Below are 16873 nucleotides of genomic sequence, written 5' to 3'. Positions count from 1 at the left end.
CTTGGTTCACCTTCTATTTGCTCTCAAGCATAGACAGCAGTTGAACCTGTTTTTTTTTTTTACATCCTACCAACTTTCTCTGTGAATCCTGACGTAATTTCTGTTTCTCCACTGAAATGTGTTTCTGGCAGGAAAGTAACAGCATGACGGCACACCCACATTCCTGTGAGAGGAAACAAAGAAGGGAGGGTGCGGGATGGGTTTGGATGGGGATGTAAGAGACAGAAATTGATGAAATATTCAAATGAGGCCATTTTATAGAATGAGTAAGTGTTGTAGATAAGCCTGGGAATGAAGATGCAACAAGTTGAGAATGAAAATAAACGGGAATTAAACTCTTTGTTAACAGGAAACTTAACACTGTTACATTTTGAGTGTTATTCAAAAATGTAAATAGACATTAAACTGCAATCCAATTATTCATCGTACCCATGAAGATGTATAACATGCTTTAAATATTATAAATAAAATGCAGATTGCTTCATTGAGATTTACGTGTTTTCTTTTACACAAGACTGATCCGATGTAAATGCAATAAAGTTATCATAAATGTATTATAAACAAATATAATATGCATACACTTTTTCCAAAGGCTATCCAGGGGCTGAATTATTTTATTCTTCAGTTCTACACAAAGGTGTAAGTTTGCATAGGGACCACAGGGACAAGTCACAACCAAAGCTTGGGAAAGACAGAGTTGGACCAATATTTTTGATAATATTCTAATATAAATTTGACTGGCTGAAGGGTCAGCACATGAAGGTATAAAGCCTCTCTTGTCATCGTTCCCTATAAGAGGCCATTTAGGAAATAATTCATATTTGCTCTCACACTTACTATCATACTGACTATTGTAGTGTTTGTGAGAGAATATGATAGTGAGTTTGAGAGAGTATGATAGTAAGTGTGAGAGAGTGTGATAGTAAGTGTGACAAAGTATGATAGTAAGTGTGAGAGAGTGTGATAGTAAGTGTGACAAAGTATGATAGTAAGTGTGAGAGAGTGTGATAGTAAGTGTGAGAGAGTATGATAGTAAGTGTGAGAGAGTGTGATAGTAAGTGTGACAAAGTATGATAGTAAGTGTGAGAGAGTGTGATAGTAAGTGTGAGAGAGTATGATAGTAAGTTTGAGAGAGTGTGATAGTAAGTGTGAGAGAGTGTGATAGTAAGTGTGAGAGAGTATGATAGTAAGTGTGAGAGAGTATGATAGTAAGTGTGAGAGAGTGTGATAGTAAGTGTGAGAGAGTGTGATAGTAAGTGTGAGAGTATGATAGTAAGTGTGAGAGAGTATGATAGTAAGTGTGAGAGAGTATGATAGTAAGTGTGAGAGAGTGTGATGTAAGTGTGAGAGAGTATGATAGTAAGTGTGAGAGAGTGTGATAGTAAGTGTGAGAGTATGATAGTAAGTGTGAGAGAGTGTGATAGTAAGTGTGAGAGTATGATAGTAAGTGTGAGAGAGTATGATAGTAAGTGTGAGAGAGTATGATAGTAAGTGTGAGAGAGTGTGATAGTAAGTGTGAGAGAGTATGATAGTAAGTGTGAGAGAGTGTGATAGTAAGTGTGAGAGAGTATGATAGTAAGTGTGAGAGAGTATGATAGTAAGTGTGAGAGAGTGTGATAGTAAGTGTGAGAGCAAAAGTGAATTATTTCCTAAACGGCCTCTCATATATTTCACCACCCAGAGAGTAAGTAGTAGCTAACTACCCACACTATGCTAGCCCTCTAGGCTAACGTAAACACTCATTCTTCTATGGAAAAGTGTTATTAAGGTCTTATGGTGTGAATGTAATGTAGGCTAGGAGCCTAGTTTCTAGTTTTATTTTAAATTAGCATTTTTTTTATCAGGAGATGTTTTTTTCTCTATATTTTTTAATTATAAACTAAGTGGGTTCCATAAAGCTTAAACCTTGGCTATTCCTGTAATATTCAAAAGTTTTTCTAATAAGTTTGAAAAGTGTAAAGTGTGTGTGTGTGTGTGTGGGGGGGGGGGGGGGGGGTCCCTACCAAGCTCAAACTTACGCCCTTGCTTCTACAGATTTTCTGTCATCAGTTTTATCTTTAAAATGCAAACCGAGTCACGTTTTCAGCACCATTCCAGAAAGCTAGAGGAGTGAAAGCACCAAATAAAGCCACGTGACAAGTTCTGCCTCCATCTGTAAAATATTATGATTGTGTTATGTATGTCATATACTGACATACAAGTAGAATCTCTTTGCATCTCCTTTCTGTTTCCCATCTTATTAAGCTGATTCCAATTGTCCATTAACATTTGCTTCACTGTTCAAGCTGTCGTTCATCCCAAAACTCTGTGGACAAAGAGGTGGGCTGCGATCAGACGTTGGATTGGTGCTGACAGACAGAAGCGCAATGAACAAGAGGTCAACCAAGGTGCTGTAAAACCATGAAGTAATATTATATTTTCAAGGAAGAAGGGTGATGGTGTGGATATTTGTCAGTGTAGCCTGAGTGCAGTGAAGTTTTCAGATTCTGGTTGCACAGTAAGTGATGCTAAATAACCAATTAAACAAAGTAAACTAGTTTGTTTCTGCACTGAGTAAAATCAAAGTATGTGTATTTTATTGGACAGCACTACTTTGCATCAGGAAAGACTTTTGTTCCCAAAGTGGTCAATGCTCTTCTTGGGGTCTGGGAGGAAATTCCATCTAATCTTAAAAGAGTGAGGATTGTGATTCTATGGACCTCACTCAAAACTGGCTGATATTTTTTTTTGTTGGAACTACTAACACAAATATTTTCTAACAAGGCTCCAAGCATGTTTAACGCATGTTTTTTTTGTTTCAGCTTTTGAAATACTGTGTGTTTTACAGCCTTAACTTTTGTGAGCAGTTATCTCAAAGTAGTAGAGTCAAAAGTACTATACATTATAAGTATAATATAAAGTATTAAGTGATATGAACTGTGAATTCAACTAACTCATATCAGTTATCACTTACAAGATAGATAGTTGAGGCCTGAATTGTGGATTAATGATGGGACGTGACAAAGTTACTGAGGTTAGAGTAAGTATTGATTGCCAGCATCTATAAGCGTCAAAGAAGTGTCTTGTCTGAAGTAAAGTTGCAGCATGATATTCCTGCAGGTGCATCAGAATCTCAGTTGCCAGTTAGAAGTGTTGCACACCAGGCAGCAGAAGCTGAGAAGTCACAGGATATCAAGATCTACATCCCCTACGAATCAGCTGAACTCTGTATTGCTCAGGTAAAATAATGATTGTTAACACGGACAAGCAGCTCAGGAGCTCAGTACAGGATGTCACATGGCAACATATTTACACCATTACTTATTACACATCTAACTCTACATCACCCCATATATCTGATTTTTATCTGCCCCATATTTCAACTTTTTATTTTGTCTTATCAAGCAGTGAATAATAAATGTTTTCCAGACACGTGAACTTCTGTTGTCACCAGTTGTTCGTTCAAACACACAATGAAGTCACTGTGAGATGCTAAATTGTGCTCTCACTCTCACTCACATGGTTGCCCTGATGTTGCTGCTACCTCGAAGGCATTTGATAGGCATTGTGATATGAGGATGCAGTTTTCTGCATCTACTCCTACATGTGTCTTGTATGCACATGCAAACAGATATCTGAGGACATGGAGGCAATCAAGAAGAGACACTTGGAAACAGTCCAGGAGCTGGAGGAGAACTTTCAGATTACAGCACGGGAGTCCCAGGTAAAAGAGGTGCTTGAGTATCTAGGTGTGCATTACAACATGATGATGATGCAAACTTTGTGTGGGTTATCAGGAGTGGGTTGTGCAGAAGGTCAGATCTCATTATCAGAACAAGTTAAACACTCTGCGGAGAATCCTAGACATCTACCAAGAGAAGGTGGAGAAGAAGAAGGCGGGCTGGGAGGAGAAAGTGGCGGTCAGTCACTAATTAGTCACCAAATCTCTTTCTTTCAAACATATTTTTGTCCAATTTTCCCTTTAAACGTTCTTATGGTGGACTTATCTATCACATTTATACACAGATTCTGCTCCATGTGGTCGATACATTTAGTGTAACTGTGTATATCTGATGCAGAGTTTGACAGCACAAATTGAGCAGCTGCTGGAGGAGCAGAAAGCTGAGAAGAGAAGAAGTAAAGAAGAGGCCCTGCAGTGGAACAGAGAAAAGGTTGGAAAGCAGTGAGACAGACTTAATGATCTCTGTACCAGAGCACACTCTTGTGGCCATATTTGAGTAGAACTTTTTTTCATTCTAATTTCTGTTTCATTTTTTTCCGATCAGAGCAAAATGCTCGAACTATTCTCTAACAGGCTGGACGTCATGCACTCCCACCAGACCTCCAGTGAGTCTAGCAGCATTTGTTAATAGGTGAAAAGGCTTCAGAATCTCTGAGCTTTGTGCATAACACAAGTCCCGTGTTACACTGAACAGCACTGCAAGAGCTTCAGATGGCCAGACAAGAAATTGGCAAAGTTCAAGAAATACTGATGATATCACCACATGAGCAGCAGGAAGCTGCAGAGGAAAACGAAAACTCTGAGAACAAAGGCCTCACAGCTCAACAAAAAACTGTGGTGGGTTGAAACTATTTGCAGTGACACCAAAGTAACCAACAAAACAAAAGAACCCAACCTTTTGCAGGTTGATATGTTGAAAATATTACATTATAATTAAATGAAACGGACAAACTAAAGTTCTCATGGCACTATATCAAAAGTTCCCTGAGAAAAGAGTACAACTACTAGATGTGGATATTTCCAATCATAAAAAAACCACCATCTACATGACTGAACTGCCACCACTTTTTTTTGTAACTTGGATGTGTGCTCAGGCCTGCAGTGATGCTGGTCACCCGCTAGAGGGGGCTAGTGCCCGCCTGGAGGAGCTGAAGGAGAGCCTGTACCAGAGGGAGAGGGAGATCACTGACCTACTGGAAGCAGAAAGGAGCCCTGTCCCTCCTGTCCCTCGGCCACCCTGTAGCGTTCTGCTCCCCACTGTCATACAAAAGGTGTCAGTGAACATGTAAAATAACTGCCTTTTAAATTATTTCAAATATGACATCCTCTGCTGTACACCCTCATCTAATGCTGTTGTATTGATAGCATTTTCTTTTTAATTTCTCCAGGCCCATGCAATCTGTGGTGCTGTGGCTGAGACCAGAGTTCTTCTAGATCAAATGATTGAAGACAATCGGATTGCTCTCACTGAAGCCAGAGACAAACTGAGCCGCCTGCGGAATGCGAGAGAAGACGGAGACAAGGCAACTGACCAGGAAGGGTTAGAGATCTTGAAAACAGTTTGAAAAAGTAGTCTAAGTGGCTGCAGTAATTATTTATATCAAAATTACATGTTAAACTGAGCTGCTAGCATTTTTTTTTTTACAGTGTGTGAAAGCTGATTTTTTTTCTACTTTACAGATCAGATAAATATGACTCAAGTCTGTCAGTACTGCAGGAAACAGTGAGGGAGTATGAGGTCTGTCAAATTGCTTTAGACTGCATCAAATCTGGGGACAACCCTGCAATAAACGGTAAATACACAGTTTAAGTCACCTGGTTATGTTGGCTGCAACCAATGGTGGTAAATACATGACAGTAATATAATATATATCTGGTGCCTTACGTAACTGTTAAATGTTAATCTTATGATCATGATATACTAACCATAGTTAGTCTTTCATACATCAACTTTACAAAAAACAGCGTGTTCTTGTAACTTCACTTTATTAAGCTCCCTGGGTGATGATGTTTCACTCATGCCCAGGGTTAACATTTCATATCTGCTTAGAATGTGAAATCACAGAGCTGCAGGACATCCTAGGACAAGGTACTGTCCAAAGCACAGACGGAGTAAAGAGTGTCGGCCAGCAGCTTCTCTTGCTGCAGGATCAGGTTTGTCTTTTATAATATAGCTCAAAGTCTCTGGTATGATGTGACCTATCAAAACTGTTCAGACTTAAACCCAATTACAGGCGCAAGAGAGGAAGAGCATAAAGCTCTAATGTCTGGACGATGAGCTTTAATACTTCCATACCTCTGTTTTTTTGTCCTCTGAGTGTAGCGCAGCAAGGCCATATATAAATGTTTTCACTGAGCTCAGTCTCCACTTTCACAGCTGCGTGTTATTGTGCTTTTATCTCAAGCTGAAACAAGAAAAAGAAGAGAAAAAGAAAATAATTGAGAGCTACACTTCAGAGAGGACAATGAGGAAGAAATATTACAATATGGTGGAAGACATGAAAGGTATACGAATGTTTCTCTAATACATGTAGTTTGTTTGTGTGTTTTCAGAATAGGCTGGACTGTTATCAGGTTTTGAATATTTCACACCTGTGTGTTCTTTATCCTTAAAGGAAAAATTAGAGTGTTTTGCCGAATTCGTCCAGTGAACCGAAGCGAAGCTGCGCAGGGTGGGGCCATTGTTGTGGATAAATTGGATGATTATTCAGTCACAGTGGAAACTCCGCGTGGACTGAGAGAATTTCAGTTTGACAAGGTGTTCAGTGCTGAAGTCTCTCAGGAAGATCTGTTTCAAGACACCAACAGGTGAGGCTGATTATTCACAAACATGCAATAACACAGGCATAAAAGGCCCCAAATCGAGTACCTTTCAATCCACTATAAAGTCAGTAAGGTCAGCAGCTCAGAGAATATCTCTCTCACAGGCTGATCCAGTCAGTTATCGATGGATACAATGTCTGCATCTTTGCATATGGCCAGACGGGCTCAGGGAAAACCTTTACCATGGTGGGAGATAAGGATCAGAAAAAGCCTGGCATCATGCCCAGATCTTTTAATGCCATATTCGATATCATGCAGGAGAACAGCTCTAAGTTCGACTTCAAGGTAGCAGACAGTACCTCACCACGATAAATAAACCCTGTTTGTGATGAGAACATGATAAGACTGCTTTCCTCTATTCTCCCTCCCTACCTCAGGTTTCAGCCTATATGTTGGAGCTGTACAACGACAGGCTGCAGGACCTCTTTGTGAGCCAGGCTGGTGAGGCCCATGCACAGACTCAACCCAACAGCCAGGCAAGGCGGGTGGAGATCAAAAGAAACAGAAAGGGGGTTGTGTTCGCCCAAGGAGCAGAGACAAAAGAAGCTTCCAGTGCTCAGGAGCTCTACGCTCTGTTTCAGCAGGCCTGCGCCAACCGACACATCTCTGCCACCAGTGAGTTCTCTATATCGTACAATATCACCCAGTTAAAACAGGATCTTGCGAAATGGTTTGGATTAATCCCGTTAGTTTCAATGAGTGTGAGGCAGCTATGCACATAAGAAAATAAGAATAGCAACACTGCTTCATAGAATCGGATGATTCAACAATAAGGATTCTCTTGATCACATTTGTTTGTGTATGAGGTCTATTTGAGACAAAGCTCAGTAAGTTACAGTGTAAGCAGTTCCATAATTCAGTAACAAGTATTGTGGTCATGTGTGTTTCTCAAGAGATGAATGTCGAGAGTTCCCGCTCCCATCTCATTGTTGGCATCATGGTAGAGATCAGGAATCTAACTAATGGGAGTGTAAGCACTGGAAAGCTGAGCCTTGTGGATCTGGCAGGCAGTGAGAGGGCAGCAAAGACCGGTGCCAAGGACCACCAGCTTAAGGTTTTCTCATATGTTATGCACTGATTGAGCTATCTAGAGATTGTCGGATACCTGACAGTATCAGATATCTATCATTGCCTCCTGTCCTTTGTAGGAGGCTAATTCCATTAACAAATCTCTGAGTGCCTTAGGGGATGTGATTTCAGCCTTGTCTGCAGAGCTGCCGCATGTGCCGTACAGGAACAGCAAGCTCACACAGGTAGCAATTAGAAAGCAGTCACCACTGACAATACAATATTATCCACTTTTTAGACAGTAAGACGATAAAAGTACAGCACTGCAGTCCCGAAACGTAACACCTGTAAACTGCGCTCTTCTCCCCATCTCTCTCAGGTGATGCAGGACTCCTTGGGTGGAAATGCCAAGACCCTCATGATCGTCAACATCTCACCTTCAGAATTCAATCTTGATGAGACTCTCACTTCTCTCATGTAAGAAACTAAGACAGAAACATTCTGCTTTTTCATGTGGTGTTGGAAAAAAACTGTTAAAAGACACCCGAACCTGCTGAACCTTACAGTTATGCAACAAGAGTGAAGGCCATAACCAACAACGCTCAGAGAAACGTGGAAAGCAAAGAGATTGCACAGCTGAAAGAGGTGCGTGCCACTGCGATCTATTACAGTCAGACCTGCCAAAATATGCAAATGAACTCTCTCAGAATAAAACGAAAAATCATTTGATCTGCCATACAACACTGATGTTATCACAATAACTCCATTGTTGTTTTTCTTTTTTTCTGATAGGTGATCATGAAGCTGAAGTCTGGACAGACAGTGGAAGAGGGGGAGATTTGAACTGTTCTGTTCTGCACGCTAAGCATGAGCCCTCTATGTTTAACTACCATGTATGTGAAGTTGTTTAAATATTTCTCGTAATCACATGGATGGAGGGGTGACATCACAATACGGCCACTGACAGTTGCTTTCAGAGCGTTGCGTGCTGTTTCTTAATGGGTCCTGCTTGCATGAGTCTGCAGAATGAGGCTCCACCAACGCAGGGCCCCACGTGTAACTGAACTGCCAAATAGGAAGTCAGTCGGTTACTGAGTTTGCATTTCTTTTGTACTCAGTGAAAGACAGCACTTCTGTGGCCCAATTATGCCTAGAAATTGTGTCCAAAACAGATGTACTTTTTCTAAGTCGGTCAGATCTGACAGGTGGAAAAAGAAGTTCTCTAAGATACAGGTTAGATGATAGTGTTTGGCAAAGGCAGGAAACTTTGATGAAAAAATAACTGTTTAATTTACATATCTATGTGTAAAAGATAATACTTTATCTATTAAGTCATGGAGAGATAGATTCTGGGATTTGTTGGCCCATTATTGCCTCACTCTATGGTCAGTCTAAAGCTGTTGAAACCTCCACAGTTTGAACCAGTGTGACATATTAGCACTGATTAGGGATCTTTTGCCTGCAACTGGGCCCAGTCTTAATTGTCACACTTTCCTAATCTATACTGTGGGCCCAACGAGCGGTCCTGTTTGTTACGCCACACTAGAGCCATGATTACTAACTTTGCGTGCAATGTTTTATTGGCTGCTTTAAATCAGAGGCCACTCAGCACATGCTGTCCGGGATTTGTTATTCTTTGTAGAGGCTACAGTTTACATCATACTGTGAGTCAGTGGACTAGAACAAAGTGAGGGACAAAGCCAGAGTTAGCTACCGGGAGTACATACAAGGGGAACAGGGTTGAACTCATTTTCTTTGTGAGTTTTGTTAATTAAAGCACTTTAAGATTGCCACTGGGAATAATTCTTTTAATATAACACTTCTACTGCATATGACAACATCTGTCAGACCTTTGAAGTCAGTGTACAACAATACAGCATTTTTACATTAAGATTGATATAAAAAAAAACTACTTTGAAACAGATATTACCAAACAACAGATTGACCGAGCAAATCAATCATTGAGCCTGCCTGCATAGCTGCAATCGCTACCAATTTGATGAGAGAGGAGGTAAAGTTATTCTTTAATCCTCATTTGTTTTGCTTACCGTTTATGTCTAGAAATATGTTACCTTGTAGTCTAATGTTAAATGGCTTTACAATTAGCACATTTCTAATGAAAAAAAAAAGGTAAATGTTGTGGTAAAGCAATGCCAGGAACATGTAGTACTGCCTGCATCCTTCTATGATTGATATGGCAGGTGGATGTGCTTATAGTACTTATAACATTTGGTATAACTAATTGTTTATGTACTGCATTACTTTTTTTGTAATTCCATAGTGAACTAGTAAGTCTCCATACCAGACAAACTCTTTAAAACCTCTTCAACCACATCAATGTAGACTACATCTTTAATATCAGTCTACATCAGTCTGAGATTCGCACCTGACGACCACACGGCCTAAGCATGAATCTCAGACTGTCTCTCTGACATATCGAAATGGATGAAAGCCCATCACCTCCAAACCTCTCAAAAACTGAACTGCTCGTCTTCCCAGCCAAACCAACCATACACCACAGCATCTGCATCCAAACTGAATCCCTATCTCTTGCTCCATCAAAAGTAGCTAGAAACTTGGGTGTCATGATTGATGACCAACGAACCTTTAAAAATCATGTCTTCTCCCACCTTGACTACTGCAATGCTGTTCTAACTGCTCTCCCAGCCTGTGCAGTGAAACCGCTGCAGATGGTCCAGAACACACGTCACCCCTCTGTTCATTGAACTCCACTGGCTACCCTTAGCTGCCCGCATCAAATTCAAGTCACTGATGTTAGCCTACAAAGTGCTTAATGGAATGGCTCCCATCTACTTGAATGCTCTCACAAAGGCTTTATGTCACAACTCGGTCCCTCCGTTCGTCGCAGGATTGTCGTCTAGCAGTGCCTACACCACACTTAAGACAATCCAAACTCTTTTCATGTGTCGTTCCACGATGGTGGAATGACCTACCGAGTGCTACCAGAACAGGGGCGTCTCTGTGTATCTTCAAGAAACTCTTGAAAACCCAGCTCTTCAGAGAGCATCTCCTATCCTAGCACTTACCTTGTACTTCCTTACACCCTCTACTGCACTTTATCTTTCTGTACTTTCCTCGATGCCTGCACTCTATCTCTACTCTGTCACCTCTGACAGAGTCGGACTAGTGGGTTCCTTCTATGTAGCTTCTTGTTAGCTTTGATGTTAGCTGTAATGTTATATCTTCATTTGTAAGTGGCTTTGGATAAAAAAACGTCTGCTAAATTCATAAACATAAACAATATAAACATAAATGATCACAAACAGCGATTCCAATGTTCACTGACAGAGTTCAGTGATGTACGCGAGGTTCCTGGTTTGAATCCCTGCATGTTCTCTCTGGGTACTCCTCCCAAAACCCAAAAACTAAATTGACCCTGGTTGTTCGCCTCTATGTGGCCCTGTGATGGCCTGGCGACCTGTCCAAGGTGTACGCTGCCTCTCAGCCACTGACAGCTGGGATAGGCTCCATCCCCCCACTGCACTACACTGAGTTAGATAAAGCAGGTATTGAAAATGGATGGATGGATGATATGGAAATGTTCAAATGATTTCACTTTTCTTTACTTGCTCTACTTTTATTTTCAAAGTCATTACAAAAATATCAGTGTTATCTACAGTGATTATATACTCAGTGATACTTTCTCCTTTAGTGCAAGGGAGCGGACATGTTGGAAGTAAGAATATAAAAGGTGTCTTATAGATTAAAGAACATGAAAAGGAGAAAAGTTAAGGCAGATGACAAGTGTGGATACATTTTGATTCAGATTCCCTCAGTGTGTAATTATAAGTAATAACTTGAGATAAAGGCTTTTAAATAGGGTCTATTTTCAAGCTATATTTATTTCTAATCTTGTGGGACTTGGTGACTGAAACCCTTGTATGCATGTACATGCACAGAAGCCCTCTGAATGTTCCAGATCATTTCAACAAATACTGTGTTTGATACAATGACCCATTCTCTTTTTCACCGTATCCAAATATTACCCTGCTATTGTTCATTTGTGTTTTTGACCACATTTGTCAAAACTTCAACCCCAGATTGTGAACAGTAATAAGTGATGCAACATCTCTGTGTGCTTGGTTTTCATATGGTCTAAAATCTTGATGAGACTGTAATCCTGTATGGACGTGGTTTCATAGTCAGCCCAAAATCTGTGCTCAGATCCAGCTCCTGTCCCGGAACATTTTCAAGCCGCAACCCATGAAGCAGAGTGGTGAGAAAGACAAACATCTCCAGACGTGCAAATCCATCACCAAGACAGCGCCTCCTTCCCATGCCGAAGATGAGTACCTTCTCTATCAGTTCCTTGTTAAGTTGTCCAGACGGACCCAGGAAGCGGTCAGGGCGAAATTTGTCCGGATCACCCCAAAGATCACTGGATTAGAGAGAAAAATGCGTAGATCAATAAGACACGCTCTTTTGAAAAGAAGAAAAGTGTGAAAATTTCTCACTTACAGTAGCAAGTCAAATAAAAAAATAGTACAGTGTCTTTCCTTGTCGTTACTCACATATCATGATTGACTTGATACTGGTTAATGAAGACACACATATCTTTGGGAATGAAATATCCATTCAGGGTTGTGTTTCTTGTGGTGCTGAAGAGGAGAAAATTAATAGAAAGCCTTGTCAATATTTTACACACTAAACATTGACATGAAGCAAACAAAACTTCTTACCAGTGAGGTATGGTGAAAGGGACATAAGAAGCATGACGGAACACTTCATTTATGAACGCTTCAGTGAAAGGCATCTTAGACTTATCAGAAAATCTGGGCAGTCTTGCTGAGCCAATGTGGTCATCTAAAACAAAAAGAAAAAAGAGAACACGCTAAATCCAACGAGAAACTTACGAAAAGAGAAAAAAAAATCAGAAGCTAAAGTTTGTGTTTCTGTTGAGTTTGCAACAATTTACAACCTTGTTTCTAAAAGAGTTGGGGTACAGTCTAAACTGTAGATTAAGAAATGACTTCTCTTACAACTTTTTAAAAACATATTGCTGGCATCAAATTAAAAATGAGGAAATATTCTTAAAAAAAATACATTCTTAGATTCAACATTTGACCTGTTATTTTTATGTTATTCTGAATGGAATATAGCATTTAAATTATCTCTAAATTATTGGATTATGTTTTTAAAGAAAATAAATGCTGTAAGATCATGCACAAAATATGTTAATTTTATATGTCCGGCCTCACTAATAATGTGCCCAGTAAAGTAGTAGCTCATCGTAAAGCAGTTTGAGTTTGAACAAACAGACAGCCTCTCAGCTAATTTGTTTATCAATCACCTTTTTTTTCCCAGTACGCGATGATGAGTAAGTGAAGAATGTGGAACTGTGCCTTCAGTGCCTTGCGTGTTACTGCCTTTGTGTCTCTGTAGAACTCTCTAACCCCTCTCCATTCTGATTAATACTGTCACCTCTTAGCATCCCTCTCGCTCTCCCCCCGTCACTGTGAAAATGCAACGTGCTTTAGAACAGACAGCAACAGTTCACCCAACGAGCTTCAAAAGTACCACTGATGTCAGCAAATTGGACTGATCTTTTTGTGAGTGTCTCTGGTGGCTGTCAGATCCTGTCTGTCGAAGAAGGGCCCTAAGGTTAGCCATTGTTGGGCTTTTATCATGTTTATTCTGCCTAAATTACTTAAAACCACAGACATCCCAGACACCTGGCTGCCTCTGTAAGTCCGGGACATATTTGTTGGAGAATGACATTTTTCCACCTACTCGGTCAGTGTTTCAGACTGCTATTGGTGCATGTTATAACCAACAGCAACATTTGGTATTGACCAAAGAATGTCTTTCATATCTCTAACAGTAGGATGAGCTGTATGTGAAGCAAGACTCTATCTATAATAATCCAGCAGACACAAACTCAGTCTCACTAGTGTTGTGCTACATGGAATCACCGATGAGCAACTTGCTATTTGTGGATTAATCTTTCTTTTGAGAGTGGCTAGTAGACAGGCTCTTGGGGTTTAGCATTGCATGTCTCTTTTTTCTTTTCATAGGATGCAGTACTGCTCTGTAAGCAGTTAGAGCTCGCTCTGGTAATATTTCTTCCGAAGATTTATTTCAGTATGAAACAGGGAAAGGAGAATAGAGTATGTTGTGCAGTATACATTGTGTTCACATTGATGCACAAAACAATACCTATCTCCTGATGTATTCTGTCCTGGGTGTCAGGAAACTTGATAAGGTACAGCAGGCTCCACTGCAAACCAGCAATGATGGTGTCAAACCCTTTAAAAGAGCAGAAATGACACAACTGCAGTGAAAAGCCTGCATCCATCTCAGCAGTATGATCTATTACCATCATTAAAGTCATTAACGGCACAGGTAATAATTTGATTCATGTCTAACCTGCACCAAAGATGTCTATGACAGTGTGAATGATCTGAGAGCTCGAGAGGAGAGATGTTTCAATATTTTCTTCTCTGTTTTCACAAAGGGCAATTAGGGCATCTGTAATGTCCCGGATACAGTTCTGTAAAACACACATGCAACATGACAGGAAATGTAACATTCACAGTGTTGCTGTCACGCCTGGTTGTTATCAGTGTTCAAAATTCATGCTCAATCGTTAGTAATCGTGGAGTGACTCTGATAATGTAGAAAATTAGGTTTGAACTTTAAAAGCATTAATCAGGTAACTAACAGTAATCAGTTATAGTACGACGCGTGTCTTCCACTAGGTTGCTAATTCCTAATTAGAGTGCGTGCAAGCATTTTAGCCAATCTGCACAAGAACAAAGGTCTCTCCCACGGTACATGTTAGGTTTTTTTTTGGCGACAGCCACAATCACAGCTACTACGGTTGGAGTGCAATGCCAGAATAAATACTGGGAAGCAAATCAGAGTGCAGAGCTAAATACAACAACATTTACTGACACGCCATCTGCAAAAAGTATATTTTCCATTGTCCTGAAAATATTCTGTTTATATTTTGCAGTCACTTCACAGATGAAATTAGATAAATGCAATATTAATCATATCAAAGATTATTCAATTAATGAATTGTTGGTTGTTGTATTTTTAAAGGAAGGCATATGAAATTTAACTGGTGAAATATGTTTCAATTTTCTTTGTGTCTGCAGCTACAAACCACAAGAACATGTGTAGAATCAAAATGCAACCCTCAACTTATTATTTCACATCAAACAGCAAGCATCCAGAGCTCAACAAACAAAGTTGATCAGAAATAGTCAATCCATCAGTAATTCAGCATTGGCTCTCCTTTCCTTTTCATTGAAATTCAACTACTATCTGAACGTGTGTTTGCCGGTCTCTTTACCTTATCAAAGGTCTTGATGTGTTCCTCAATCCTCTGCTCCATAAATCCGTTCATTCCACGAATGTACTTGACCATCTCTCTCAGAGAGGGACTCGGGAAGTAGCGAAACACCGGGAAGAAATCAGCCAAGTTCCCTGCTGCAAAGATTTTCAGGACCTCATTGTTGATGTTGACAATTGTCAGAAACTCCCCGTCATTGTGGTCATACCTTTTCCCAAAACAGAGGGCACACACAACATTGGCCACTGAGGTCACCAGGGGCACCACAGGATCTATACCCTTCATGGCATGGTCCTTTTCTGCTTTAACAGCTTGATCATGAATCATCTCCACCATCTCAGCAGCCTCAGCACACACATGCTCCTCCAGGAGGCAGGTGGCCCCGGATCCCCTGGGCTCAGCCTGGGCAAAAGACCTGAGGGCGTTCTTACACAGCTTCTTATGGAGCACCCATGCAGGTCCATACTTTTCACTGAAGGTCATACTGTTCCCATCAGCTACGGCAGAAAAAGTAAAAAGCTCAGGTCTTCCAGCAAAAGCTTCCCCTTGACGAACCAGCGCCTGCCTGATGGTGGTGTGCCCACTGAGGATCACAACTGTTAAAGAGCCCAGACGCAACTGAAGAAATGAAAGAATGACAGCATAAACAAACACATTAATGCTCTTTCCATCTAAAACTCCTACAAACCAAAACAACCAAAGTTTTTATACCTTGAAAACATCACCGTACTGGCGCCTCAAGCGGGTGAGAGAAAGATGCATTTGGTCCCCCATCTGGAGCAGATTACCGACAAGGGGCCAGGGTGTAGGGCCTGGAAGTGGGGGGGATTTTGTGTGGTCCAGCTGAGAGTCCTGCTGGAAGCTCTTTTGCAGCTTGATGGCCATCAGGACGAAGGTGAAAACACACAGAGCGACAGTGACAGTGGACAGAGAGGCACAAGGATTCCCGGACAGGATCAGTCCCATGTTGCAAGAGCAAATACTGAGAAACAGAGCAAAGAGACTCCTAACAGAAGGAGGTGAAAGTGGAAACGTGTCTGAAAATCAGGCCAGCACTGAACTGGTCAGAATCCAAAAAAATCCCAAAAAATGGAACTGTACATGAACAAAGGAGGGAAGAGGAAAGAAAACAGGTTAAAAAAAAAAAGGTAAACTAGAAGCACTCTCAGGAGGCACCCTAAGCCAAGACTAATGCTCCGTTTGAAAGATTTTAATAAAGTGGTTCAAGTCCGCACAAGGATTTAATGGATTTTTTTATTTTCTTTTATTCTTATTCGTTGTTTATTTGCTTCATGATCCATATTTTAAATTGGATTTTTAAAATTCGTCGTAGTAGTTTGCGTGTAATCTTGAGAAGACACGGGAAAACTAACATTCAACAAACATATCTGCAAGAGGAGGAATAACTTTGCCCTAATAAAATCTGATCAAATGAAAGATTAAACGACACTCACCATGCAGTGTCCTCTGTAAATTTGGTGTAAACCAGAGAGAGGAGAGACCAATATACTCAGCGGGTAGAAGTTTCAGTTCCTGATCATGTAATTATGTCCACAACAAGGACGTCCCTCTCAGCAGCAGCTGGATCCTCTGCAGAGGCTCACACGATGACAAACTGTTACTCACGGCAGAAGACTCCGTGAAACCAGTGACTGCAGCGACCTATTTAACTGCAGACCAGGTGTATGAGGCCCTCCTCCTCTATTCTCGGTTCGGATGTAGACCTATTTGACAGGGTAACCGTACCTGTACAGCCTGCCTTCCAAAAGATGTGGCCCGAACGACGTATCTGTTGATTACGAAGGCAATAAAAAATGCAATTCATATTCAGGGGGAGCAATACCATTTTCGTTTAAGATTGAAAAATAAATTACTCTGTAGTCAATACACAATAGTCGTTGAACTCCCAGAGCAGTTCAAAATGTGGGAACGCTTATGTGCAAACTTTAGGTCTCATTCTGAAACTGATTGTAGTTTCTGTACTGTGTCGGAAGGGGGTGCTG

The 16873-nt window shown here is 40.7% G+C and overlaps 3 protein-coding genes and 1 long non-coding RNA gene across 4 annotated transcripts; 3 read left to right on the top strand and 1 right to left on the bottom strand.

The window, feature by feature from the left end:
• Positions 1 to 4052: 4052 nt before the first annotated feature.
• Positions 4053 to 5531, top strand: LOC140309248 (uncharacterized). Its single transcript, XM_072387065.1, has 6 exons — positions 4053 to 4151; positions 4266 to 4326; positions 4416 to 4558; positions 4816 to 4992; positions 5110 to 5261; positions 5402 to 5531. Exons 1-6 carry the CDS (start codon positions 4053 to 4055, stop codon positions 5529 to 5531), a joined length of 762 nt encoding a protein of 253 aa, XP_072243166.1.
• A 209-nt stretch (positions 5532 to 5740) lies between these two features.
• On the top strand, positions 5741 to 6522 carry LOC140309189 (uncharacterized). The gene is made up of 3 exons (XR_011916359.1): positions 5741 to 5875; positions 6127 to 6226; positions 6337 to 6522. It is a non-coding gene; the product is annotated as an uncharacterized lncRNA (long non-coding RNA).
• Positions 6523 to 6651: 129 nt separating this feature from the next.
• LOC140309247 (uncharacterized) lies at positions 6652 to 8496 on the top strand. The gene is made up of 7 exons (XM_072387064.1): positions 6652 to 6829; positions 6922 to 7159; positions 7438 to 7598; positions 7693 to 7797; positions 7932 to 8029; positions 8119 to 8197; positions 8345 to 8496. Exons 1-7 carry the CDS (start codon positions 6728 to 6730, stop codon positions 8393 to 8395), a joined length of 834 nt encoding a protein of 277 aa, XP_072243165.1. The 5' UTR covers positions 6652 to 6727; the 3' UTR covers positions 8396 to 8496.
• Positions 8497 to 9684: 1188 nt separating this feature from the next.
• Positions 9685 to 16484, bottom strand: cyp1d1 (cytochrome P450, family 1, subfamily D, polypeptide 1). The gene is made up of 8 exons (XM_072388271.1): positions 16325 to 16484; positions 15582 to 15852; positions 14871 to 15488; positions 13940 to 14063; positions 13730 to 13819; positions 12253 to 12376; positions 12085 to 12171; positions 9685 to 11951 (listed from the first exon to the last, which is right to left on the bottom strand). The coding sequence occupies exons 2-8, from the start codon at positions 15834 to 15836 to the stop codon at positions 11669 to 11671; spliced, it is 1581 nt and encodes a 526-aa protein (XP_072244372.1). The 5' UTR covers positions 15837 to 15852; positions 16325 to 16484; the 3' UTR covers positions 9685 to 11668.
• Positions 16485 to 16873: the final 389 nt, after the last annotated feature.

Source organism: Leuresthes tenuis, unplaced genomic scaffold (assembly GCF_036924035.1).
Source record: "Leuresthes tenuis unplaced genomic scaffold, fLeuTen1.0.hap1 SCAF_6, whole genome shotgun sequence".
NCBI classification, from domain to species: domain Eukaryota; kingdom Metazoa; phylum Chordata; class Actinopteri; order Atheriniformes; family Atherinopsidae; genus Leuresthes; species Leuresthes tenuis.
The sequence above is the reverse complement of the archived record's forward strand: the minus strand, read 5'-3'. Positions and strand labels throughout refer to the sequence as shown.

Excerpts from the sequence above, each read along its gene's own strand:
- cyp1d1 (XM_072388271.1), bottom strand. The coding sequence starts at position 15,836 with ATGGGACTGATCCTGTCCGGGAATCCTTGTGCCTCTCTGTCCACTGTC. Across the intron at positions 14,064-14,870 it reads ACATCAAGACCTTTGATAAG|AACTGTATCCGGGACATTAC; the intron begins GTAAAGAGACCG and ends TGTGTTTTACAG. Across the intron at positions 12,377-13,729 it reads CAGAATACATCAGGAGATAG|ATGACCACATTGGCTCAGCA; the intron begins GTATTGTTTTGT and ends TTTTTGTTTTAG.
- LOC140309247 (XM_072387064.1), top strand. The coding sequence starts at position 6,728 with ATGGTGGGAGATAAGGATCAGAAAAAGCCTGGCATCATGCCCAGATCT. Across the intron at positions 7,798-7,931 it reads GGAACAGCAAGCTCACACAG|GTGATGCAGGACTCCTTGGG; the intron begins GTAGCAATTAGA and ends CATCTCTCTCAG. Across the intron at positions 8,030-8,118 it reads GAGACTCTCACTTCTCTCAT|TTATGCAACAAGAGTGAAGG; the intron begins GTAAGAAACTAA and ends TGAACCTTACAG.
- LOC140309248 (XM_072387065.1), top strand. The coding sequence starts at position 4,053 with ATGCAGAGTTTGACAGCACAAATTGAGCAGCTGCTGGAGGAGCAGAAA. Across the intron at positions 4,152-4,265 it reads TGCAGTGGAACAGAGAAAAG|AGCAAAATGCTCGAACTATT; the intron begins GTTGGAAAGCAG and ends TTTTCCGATCAG. Across the intron at positions 5,262-5,401 it reads AAGGCAACTGACCAGGAAGG|ATCAGATAAATATGACTCAA; the intron begins GTTAGAGATCTT and ends TCTACTTTACAG.